General features: G+C 41.0%; 1 protein-coding gene across 1 annotated transcript; it reads left to right on the top strand.

Moving 5' to 3' along the window:
• The first annotated feature begins 1604 nt into the window (after positions 1 to 1604).
• On the top strand, positions 1605 to 3779 carry gdf3 (growth differentiation factor 3). Its single transcript, XM_031279512.2, has 2 exons — positions 1605 to 1992; positions 2833 to 3779. The coding sequence occupies exons 1-2, from the start codon at positions 1704 to 1706 to the stop codon at positions 3684 to 3686; spliced, it is 1143 nt and encodes a 380-aa protein (XP_031135372.1). The 5' UTR covers positions 1605 to 1703; the 3' UTR covers positions 3687 to 3779.
• Positions 3780 to 11188: the final 7409 nt, after the last annotated feature.

The raw sequence follows: 11188 nt of genomic DNA, 5'->3' as shown, positions 1-11188 counted from the left end.
ATTATTGTTTGCTGTAGTATTAAGAATGTGGACAGTGGTTTTAAACTTTTGATCATATAGTGTAACATAAGAAAAAAAAAAAGACGAAACAAACTATTTTATGGATAAGTTATAACAGAAATCAAAACTGAGCACAACGAAGCAGAAGGAGCTCAATTATCTTTGGAAGTTCAGCGACAAATGAAAAATCAAACTTTAAGTCCAAGTGTTAATTTAGAAAAATGTTCAACTTCAATTTTTTTTTAGCTGTGATTATTGTGTGGTTTAAGTAGGAATTGGGCACCAACTTCTTTTTGTGGAGGGACAACAGACAACACTGACTTGCAAAGACTGAGCTGGATACTAAAATGTGATGCTGCCAACATGGGAGTCAGGACTAAATCTGTGGGGTTGCAAGATCAAGGATGAGAAAGAAACAAGTGAATTTGTTTTTTGTTTTTTTTTTGTGTGTGTGTGTGTGTGTGTGAAATACTGGCTGTTTTTGTGTGAAATACTGGATGCTTTTACCGCCTTGGGCATTTAAAAATATAAACTACACTGTCTGAAAGGGAATGTATTGGTGCTGTCAGTTTGTAGAATTACAGAGAGGAAATACCTGTAATGGACACGAGATGGCGTAAGAAACTCAAAGTGCTGGCAGAACTGTTCAGTAATGCCTCTAACACACTGCAGACCTCACAGCTTTGGGTTGAAATATTGCTGAATAAACTCTAGCATTAGTTTAACATGGTGATCTTTTTTCTGTTGGGTTTGGTGTGTGTATTTCTAGCTACAATCTCTCTCTAGTTGTGGATAGACACCGGGTAGACATGCTAATTAGTAGTGTGCAATGTGTCATTTTTTATACTACTACTATACACCAAAGTCTTTTTTCTTCCTATCTATGTATTCATATTCTACACAAAGTGGTTTTAATGTTTAGCCTAATCAGCGTTCGTGAGGGGTTAGAGGGGTGAAACAAACAGTGACTTTAAGTTGAAAACAAACGATTTTTGATGTAAACATGCAGGAGAGAAAGATTTCAGGCACAGTCTGCCAGTGCATGTTGTTGCTATGTTTTGATCATGTTAAGTCAAGTTAGCTGTGTCGGTTGAAATCGTTCAAATTGCTACAAAATTTGGGGCAGACATTTGTGGTCTCCAGATGATAATCCAAATCATGTTGGTATCTCCTGACCTTTTATGTAGTGCCAGTAACATCCCAATGTTAACAATGGTTTCACTGGGGGACTACATTGTTAGACAGAAGTTAAACAGTTTACAGAGAAGTCTTAAGATTATCTTGGGTAACCATCACCATATCTGTATTTATGCTGCTTTTGTCTTTTTTAAATAGGCCTAATATTTGTTGTTTTGAATGAAATTGAAGTAATGTCCATCTCAGTAATACTAGTTGGCCTATCTTAATTTGATATAGCCTACTTTGGGTAAATTGACCCTTTAATCAACTCACCAGCTTTCTATTTTAACTTCTTCGTCTATAACTCAAACTCTTGGGCTTGGTGAATCTCACACTTATATGGTAAAAGTCTCTAAGTCTCTTCCCGGCCCGCTCACCTTATCTCTGCCTGTCTGCCCGCTTCTCATTACCATAATTATGCAGCTGCACACCGGGAGGTTTCACAGGGTAAAACAAACGCCCCGCTGTCTCTGGGAACAACGTTACAGGTGAGGTACCAACAGACCTGAGTAATACAATCAAACATGAGGCCAAACGTGACTCCTCTGCTGCTGCTAGCGGCGTGTTTCCTCGGTGTGTGTGCTCTTTCACATGTGGAGGAGATGAGGAGCCAGGAGCGGCTCTTCCTCAGCTCCCTGGGGCTCTCCGAGCGGCCTCGGCCCGCGGGGAGCCACCAGCCCCGGCGCCACGTCCCCTCCCCGCTCTGGAGAATGTTCCGGAGGTCAGAGAACATCCAGGCCCGGGAGAGCGACCCCTGCACGGTGTCTGAGTACGGAGTCCGCGGCAACATCATCCGATACGTGCAAGACCAAGGTAGGTCATCATATTTAGTGTGTAGGCTAATGTTGACTGGTTGTAAAGGCCAAATGTGCTCAAGTTGTCATGTGAAGTGTAGTTGCTTCCGCATGACCACAACTTAGGCCTAGATGGAGACCGATCAAATGTAAATTCTGCCTTTAAACTTCTAATTAATTAAAGGCAGAACTCTAGATATTTTTAGTAATTATGCTTCTGAAATACATTTCAGCATTTTTTAAAATCTGCTCACAATGTTGAAGAAAATAAAAATGCGTTTAAAGAAAATAGTAAATTAGTAGGCCTACTTGTGGAGTTTTGGATAGACTTTATAATTCTTATGTACTAATATTCCTTTGCATTGCACAAATATGGCATTTTTATCAGTATCACTGTGTAACTGGCCTCATAGTGGCGTATTCCATGTGTTGTGGTTGTGCAAAGTTTTGCACATCTGTGTTTATAAAAAAAAAGCAGGTTCTGCCAAGATTTGCACTCCGGTATATGAGAGAGAGAGAGAGAGAGAGAGAGAGAGAGAATACACACTATTTATTGATCAAAGTGTTATCAGAAACATGGCAGAGCAATTTTTTTGTCAACATTTCTATAAAAATAGACAACAAAAGGCTTATTATTTTAAGGTGTTTGCACTAAATCCTACTGCAAATGTGCTTTATTTGTGCTGCTAAACATGCAGAGTGAGTACAACCACAGTGTGTGTTTGAGTGAGAAGTAATCGGTCATGACAAATGATTATTATTCTTATTTAGGTTATCATGCATCCCATCGCCACATAAATATAAAACCTAAATAAACCCTTGCTGTTAAAATGCTCCTCTCCCCGCTGATGTTTTGCAGGCAGGCTGATGTCAGGCTGGAGCAGCAGCTGTCAGGCCTGTCTGGAGAAGCAGCTTTTCTTCAACATGTCCGTCCTGCAGCCTGTGGAGCTGCTGTCTCTGGCTCAGCTGGAGATCAAGTTCCACTGGAAGCCCTTCAGATCGGCAGATCTCCTGCAGGGGCCCCGGGCCCTCGGCGTGTCTCTGTATAAAGTGCTTAGAGCCACGCTGAGGGGAGCCAATCCCCAGGCCAACCGCAGACTCCTGCTGTCACAGTCAGTCCAGCTGCAGCCTGAGCCCGCCTCCATCACCATGGACCTCACCTCGCTGGCAGAGAGCTGGCGCACACCGGGACGCAACTACGGTTTGGTTTTAGAGCTGCTTCCTCTCAGCACAGATTCAAAGGAGCTTCTTCCATTTCACCCCGGGAACTCCCTCCCTTCGGAACCAGCCTTCACCCTGCCGCTGATCCAGGCTTCGCTGGTGGCCGTGTCCCTTAATCCCCACCAGTGTAGCTCCAGACAGCGAAGAAGCGCCGTCCACCTCCCAGTGACACCCAGCAATGTGTGCAAGGCCCGCCGCCTCTACATCGACTTTAAAGACGTGGGCTGGCAGGACTGGATCATCGCTCCACAGGGTTACATGGCCAACTACTGCCACGGCGAGTGCCCGTTCCCGCTTAGTGAGAGTCTGAACGGCACCAACCACGCCATCCTGCAGACCCTGGTGCACTCCCTGGACCCGCACGGCACGCCACAGCCCTGCTGCGTCCCCATCCGCCTCTCCCCAATCTCCATGCTCTACTACGACAACAACGACAACGTGGTGCTCCGACATTACCAGGATATGGTGGTGGATGAGTGTGGGTGTCGATGATGTCGGTGGACATTTCTCACTATCAAATATCCACCAGTTATTTTTTTTAAGCTTTTCTTAGTCCAAAGTTAGGAGTCTCAATTTCTTAATGTGACTTAAAGAAACACTATGTAACTTTTCCCATTTTGGTCCCAAAGTAGTTCCAATGAGACAACCTGTAGGGGGACCGAAGAGGGAAAAGTTACATAGTGTTGCTTTAATGCTGTTTGTTTGTTTGTCAGACGAGGTCTTCAGTGTACAATGTTCTTTGCAGTCAATGATATAGAATTTTAACATTTGTATTCTCACGAAATGTAGACATATTTTTTTAATATGAAGGCTGGTGTTAATAAAAATTGCAATAAAGCCACACTGGAGGACTGAATTTGAAAGACAAGTTTTCTTAAGTCTCTAATTTTGGTGGAGCTTTCTTTACTAATCCACACTTAAAGGTCCAATGTGTAGGAATTTCTCCCATCTAGCGTTGAGATCATATATCGCAATCAACTCTCCTGCACCACGCAGTTCAAAGTATGTATTACAGCTACGGTAGCCTTCACGCTTCAAAAAGCCGGTCTCTTGCTCCCTTCAATATCCTTTTTCTTTTTCTGGGCGAAGAAGAAGACTCCTGTTCCTGAAATTTGGATTTTGAATACGTGTGGTCCTCCATGTTTCCTTCTTCAAACTTCCCGGGCCGGGAAGCTACGATACCCATTAGCAGCATTAGCAGCACCTGTGAGTTTATCACGTCCTGTATGTCCCTTACCGGCTAACATATTTCAAGATGGCGCATGAATATGGAGCGTCTGCCCCAGTTCATGCGAATGTAAATGTAAAATTTCAAGCCAAAAGGAATACTTGGAATTGATGGTGGTGGTAAATATTCATGAAAAAGGACAAGTTTATGAACGGGCAACGCATATTTTGATAATGAACAACTACACGTTACACACTGGACCTTTTAAGATAAGGGGGCTGAAAATCAAATCACTTGGGGGCGACTGGCCAGGTTATTCTCTCCTATGGGTCCCCTCAGTGGATTGGGGGGAAATAATTTAGTGTTTGTTATATACAGCGTCTCGGAGACCAGTGCTTTGGAACAGCAATACAGATGTGAGGAATAAATCCTGCGTTATCTTTAGATGTTTGTGCTGACTTTAATGAAAGAAACCTTTATGTTCTGTGTTTTTTTGTCACTAGGAAGATTGGATATCATCCAATGAGTTTATATTTTCAGCGTTCTTCCCCCAACAAAATGAAAGACCCTTGTGAGACTGAAATTTCGATGTCCTATCTGGACATTAGCTGGCTAATCTAAAACTGAGCAACTTGTCTTTCCTTCTCCTCTCCTTTGTCCCTAGCGTACTGCTCTATGTTTATTGCAATAATGCTGCTTAAGTAAGTGGTTACTTCAAAATAAAAGCTGGTAGTTTAAATCTCACATTTGAGAAGCTGAAAGCAGAGAATGTCTGTGTGCGCTTAAATGATTTCTGTTGATCTACTAATCAATAAATCAACTATTAAAATCATAATTGTATCCTGAAGATAAAACTTACATCTTCTTGGAAAACAAATGCTCATTTTAAAGAACTATTATAGGCTAGTATTTGCTTAACATTGGAAACGAAATATCCTCGACGCATTCGCTTTGCAATCATATTTTTCTTGGCAGATTTGTTACGTTTTAGAATATTCACACACTGCTTGTTGGGGATTGTTGCCTCACGCAACGACAATATCAATATTGATAGAAATATTCAGATCAGCAAAAATTCTCTCTGCCTTTACATGTCACCACCGGTTTCCTATGGTTTCAATGTCTCACTGACGGGGACAAGCTACTCTTTTATCTACTAAAGGAGAAATGAACTCTTATCTCACCTTCCTGCCTGATAACACCCCCCACCGGCCACCACCTCCCTCACTGTGCCAGACAGACAGGCACTGGGGTTGCCTTGACGACGGCTGGTCGCCACAGCAACAGAGAGAGGCTGACAGGTAGTACTAATTAGTAAGAGACAGAGTTTGGGGTGTGAAGGAGGAGAGAAGAAGAGACCCACTGAGCAGTTTTTGGCTCCCAGAAGGTTCCCCTAACGTTCCCAATGGGTTATGGTAATGCTAGTCTTTTAAAGGTTCCTAGACTGTCTCTCTTTCATTCCCACGTTATGAGAACAGTCTTGAAACGCTCTCAAACAACATTATCAACCCTTTAAACTTTTAATTTTCACCTTTTGATTTTCACACTTGTTCCAACCTATACAGTCTATGGTTCCAACAACTTACTGACTCAAATACTGATGTAAATACTTAAAACCAATTCAGGAAAGTATGTTTTTATTGCTACAACTATGTTAAATTGAAATATTGTAGATGCCCTGAGCATCAATTCATAGAAATGTCCCTAAAATACAACTTATTTTAGGCATTTTTGGTGTGTTTGGAATCTCGACTAGAAGAAAAGTGAAAGTTCTGTGTTTGAAAAATTCCTGGAACCGTATGTGCTTCAGAGATCAGGAGGTTGAATTAAGTGTTGTTTAATGCACACCTTGTAGACAGGTTCATGAGAAATCATGCAACAGAAACAGATTTGAAAATGCAATGTTTGTGGTGAATGTGACTGAAAACATTGGTGCTGGCAGTGTGCAGGAAATAAATACTTTACTTTGAAGAGTTTCAGAAATTAGCAATACAGCAGGAAGGTACAAGTACTAGAGGGTGCTAGTCCCCTTTCCCTCTTTTTTTTTTTTTTTTTTTATACACGTCCCAATAAATGGGCACTCCATTACACTTTCATAAAGTTGGCAAAATCTGTGTAGCAGAGGCCGTGATACTCTTAAATTCTTATTCTTATATTCCCTAGTATGGGTCAAGCTAAAAAAAAACACTGGGTCCCTCATTTCCCATAATGCAACCAATAGGGTCAGTAAGACTAACCATGACCAGTAAACTGACCTTGTGTAAAAGAGGTAGAGTGCCCCTTTAAGCACTGCTTTGCACGTTTTTACATGTATAGATTACATATTATTGTTCTTCAACAGCATTTAAATTGCAATATTTCAACATGTAGTTTGTACCTACCTCACACTGAAATATCTAAACAAAACCTTTTACTACTAATTTTATTTTTTTTTTGCATCCCTTCCTGTTTATTACTCTGCCAGTTTTTTTTTTTTTTTTTTTCAATCATACTGTTTTCTTATTTTCCTCTGATGTGTAACATAACTGAACTGAAACAGAAGATGAATGAGAGAGAGAGAGTGAAGCAGCAGAGAGATAGACGGGAAAAAGAAGAAGCCTCAGGCTGTTCAACAGTACTTTGCTGTCAAAGACAAAGTCATTTCCACTTTACCCTCTGGGGCCCACAATACACACTCTATCTCTCACAGTCAGACTTACAGAAGTGTTTTCTTCCTGTCTCTTAAACTAAAACACTCGCTCTCTCCTTCTCCCAAATGAATCTTCACTGAGTTACAGACGAGCCACAGAGTCAAATTATCTTTAAGCTTTACGTCAGTGGTGAAACCTGGGGACACCCTGAGCTCCTTTAACACTCTCAGAAAATAAGATACAGAGTTCAACCGTTTTCGCTGGGTTCAGGGGTCTGGGACAAAGTACCACTTTCTTTTTTAGCCATGCTAGCGGTGTTGCTCTATGGTCCACCACTTTGGTCCTGACTGAAATATCTCAACAACTGTTGGATGGATTATTATGAGATTTGGGACAGATAATCATGGCCCCCAGAGGATGAATCTTATTTACTTTGGTGATCCCCAACAACAAATCACAGACTCTACCAGTTTTCACTTGGATTGTCTCATTTTAAAACAAACAAAAAATGAACGCCGTCAGAATAATTTAAAAGATAGTATAAAACTTCTGAAATGATTCCTGTAATTCAAATATGATCAAGTTGCAGTATTACAAGCTACTGTCTTGTTACAGCAACAGCTGGTTGATTTGGGAATTAGGTGATTAGGCTATGATTACTAACTTAATTTAGCATTTCCACTGGGTAAAATGCATGTACTGTTCATACCTGTCGACCACAAATGACACAAATTAATACATTTTCACACACTTTGAAAAAAAAAATCTGTGCTTTTATTGACTGGCGTCACAACCTGAGTTCAGATGTTATCGGACACAGTGGATAATAGCTTTCTTTCTTTTTTCCTTCCTCTGCAGTTTCTCCCACATGTGCACAGTCAATGAGTGAATGAATAATCAATACCAGTCAAGATGGAGCCTGCGGAGCCAGTATGACTCAGCCATCCTGACTGTATTTCTGTCTCCAGTCCCTCTATCCATTTCTGTTTTCAAGAGAAGAGAAATCATAGTGCTACACCATACGTTGATATTTTAGAACAGTGTTCTTCCAACTTTGTGGCAACAGTTTGGGGAAGGCCTTGGACACCTTTCTGATGAACTACAACACTGACTGTGAGTCTCCCAACATTAGTGTCGGACCTCACTAATACTCTTGTGGCTGAGCAAGTCCCTGCAACCAGGCTCCAAAATCTGGTGGAAAGAGACTGTTATAGGAGCAGTTTATTGTCTATGTTTTGGAATGACATGTTCAATAATACTATAGGTGTATTGTTCAATTGTCGGCATACTTTATGTCATGCTGTGTAACTTCTTACTCATCTGGTTGCCATTGTTGTTTAGTTTAAAAAAAATGGAGATACTGCACACTTCTGAATTTTTAACTTCTGCTTATTTGTGATAACACAGCTTCTTTGTTTTCCTTAAGTACTAGTACTTCATTGATTTATCCCACAGAACAGGATGTGAAGACATCAGATTGTTGAAGCGACTGGGATCTGCTGCTGCCCTGACTCCCCATAGAACTAGGAAACAAGCATTTTGAAAATACTTCCTTTATTAATAATTCCTTTCCATTACTCTATCAAGGATGTTATGTTTTCGGTTTGGCTGGTTTGATTTGCACCAGGGTTACGGAAAAACTACTGGCTCCATTGTTGTGGGCCAAGGGAGAATCCATTTCATTTTGGAGTGGATCCAAATCATGGGGCGAATACACAAATTATTTTTCACTTTCGTTAACTATACATGGCCTTGATGGAGGTCTGCGCTCTCCGAGGGCCCTTCTAGTTTTCTAAGACATTGTAAGCCAAACTCTATGGTGAAAGGCATGATATTAATTAATAACATTATATAACATTAACAATAACATTAATAAAGCAATCATACAAAAAAAGAAAGAAAAGGAAAACAAGAAACCATAAAACAACAGTGGAAAGTAACCAGCATTTACTCAAGCACTGTACATGCATTGAATTCCTAGATGTTTGTACTTTTACTGAATATATATAATTTGAAGCTGCTTTACTTCAATTTTACAACATTCCAGAGGACAACGTTACACTTTTTATTTAACTACAGATACTTTTATTTTTGTAAAGAATCTAAATACTTCTGACACTTAGAGGCAATGTTATTCTATTAACCAGCAGGGGGCAATGTGGCTTCAGAGCTGACTGGCTGCTGTAGCTGTGTGTGTGTGTGTGTGTGTGTGTGTGTGTGTGTGTGTGTGTGTGTGTGCGTGCGTGTGTGTGTGTGCGTGCGCGCGTGCGTGCGTGCATGTGTGTGTGTCAGCATAAGGTAGCTGCTGGTTAGCAGTGGGTAAGTGCTGAGCTGACCACTGCAGAGCCCATCAGAAGTGAGGATGGGATATGTGTGTGTGTGTGTGTGTGTGTGTGTGTGCGTGTGTGTGTGTGTGTGTGTGTAGGGCTCAATGTTTATCATTTTATTTAAGACTAAGTGTGTCATTCAAAACACAGTCAAACCTTATATTTGTTCCAATGACCAACGCAGTCGCCCCATCATCAAAAATGATGGCAACCTGCCATCATCACAGTCACAGACTTACACTTATGAACGTTATGATTAATGTTTGCTGGTGGATGTATTCATACCAGGAATATACACACATACAGTATTTTCAAATTAAACCCATGCTATGCACAAAACATTTCCATCTAAGGCTAAAACTCTTCAGTAATGTCAATATGCCTGAAATGTTTGTGAAAAATTATAAAAATACAGATTGGGCCTTTAATGAAACACTATTAATTCCCATACAAGCATGGTCTCTTAACATTTCAATGCAATATTTGCAGATCGACCTTTGTTTTGAAACTATTTCACATTATCAGTGTGTTCAATTTTTGCTACAGCTTATTTATCACCTGACTCTGCAGCTCCCCTCAGCTTTACACAGCGTCTTTCTGCTAATTGTTTTGGTTTTATGGCCCACAACTACTGTTTCGGTTCACCCTTCACCGTTCTCATAATGCTGTTTTCACACGCAGGCAGTTGTTTTCAGTGAAAAGCTCTTAAAAACCTGCTGTACAATATCTGCCCAGACAAGCTGGTGAACATAGATTTAGAGTTATATATTTCCCTGAGGTGGTGGAGACCATGAACAGAGCTAAAAGGAGGGTGACATTTAAACTTATATTCACTTAGTGGCCTTAAACACAACTTCAAATAAAGCAAATTTTGCTTAGTGACATATCAAAAATTGACAGTGTAGTGTACGCAGCTTTGTTCCTTTCTTCTAATTTTGCTGCCGTTAATCGACAAAGAATCATTGCAGGTTTAAGGATTCTATTTTAAAAGGCAACAAGCATGAAGGAAACATGGCATCCTGTCAATTTATTCTGCATGCTGTAGTGGCGATACAAAGTTCAGAGAATCTGACGTTTGGCATGTTTTTGGTGATTGCTGATGTGTGTGTTTTGGGGCTGTAAGAGGCTGTTAGAGGCTATATGATACACTCAAGTGTTGGAAAAATTAATTGATCATGAGTGGTAATATTTGTCAAATCCCAATGTCGAATATAGTGTGTCAGTGTTGTTGTATCTCGCTTACAGCTTCCATTAGATGTTACCGCACCTTTAATGTGAGTAGATGATCATATGAGTGGCAAAGATGACAGTGAGGCACTTATTCTCGCTCAAACACACACAGACTCATCGTTCCATTGACCTCCATAGTGAGTACAGTAATACCCCGTCTGATAGGACAAGCACTCTGACTAATGATCTGTCACTACACACACGCACGCACGCACGCACGCACACACACACACACACACACACACACACACACACACACACACACACACACACACACTGCTTGGCTCCCATATTTCTAATCCTTTTACAGTGTGTGTCACACCGACACGCATTTGGCACACACACACACACACACACACACACACACACACACACACACACACACACACACACACACACACACACACACTGTCACCTAATCAATGATAATGGAATCACTGTGTATCCTGCCTAGTAACACAAGCCTCTGTGTCATTAACATGCTAACCTACACTTTCGGTCACACACATACACGTTTGCATGTCGGAACGTGTATGTACACTCAAATGCACACTGAACCAGCTGTTACCCAGTAGATAATGCTGTCACTGTGCCGCGAAAATCCCTAAACGGTTGGATGAGAATTTGTAACGTTTAAGA

The sequence above is a fragment of the Sander lucioperca genome, chromosome 8 (genome assembly GCF_008315115.2).
Source record: "Sander lucioperca isolate FBNREF2018 chromosome 8, SLUC_FBN_1.2, whole genome shotgun sequence".
Taxonomy (NCBI): domain Eukaryota; kingdom Metazoa; phylum Chordata; class Actinopteri; order Perciformes; family Percidae; genus Sander; species Sander lucioperca.
The sequence above is the reverse complement of the archived record's forward strand: the minus strand, read 5'-3'. Positions and strand labels throughout refer to the sequence as shown.

Excerpts from the sequence above, each read along its gene's own strand:
- gdf3 (XM_031279512.2), top strand. The coding sequence starts at position 1,704 with ATGAGGCCAAACGTGACTCCTCTGCTGCTGCTAGCGGCGTGTTTCCTC. Across the intron at positions 1,993-2,832 it reads CCGATACGTGCAAGACCAAG|GCAGGCTGATGTCAGGCTGG; the intron begins GTAGGTCATCAT and ends GATGTTTTGCAG.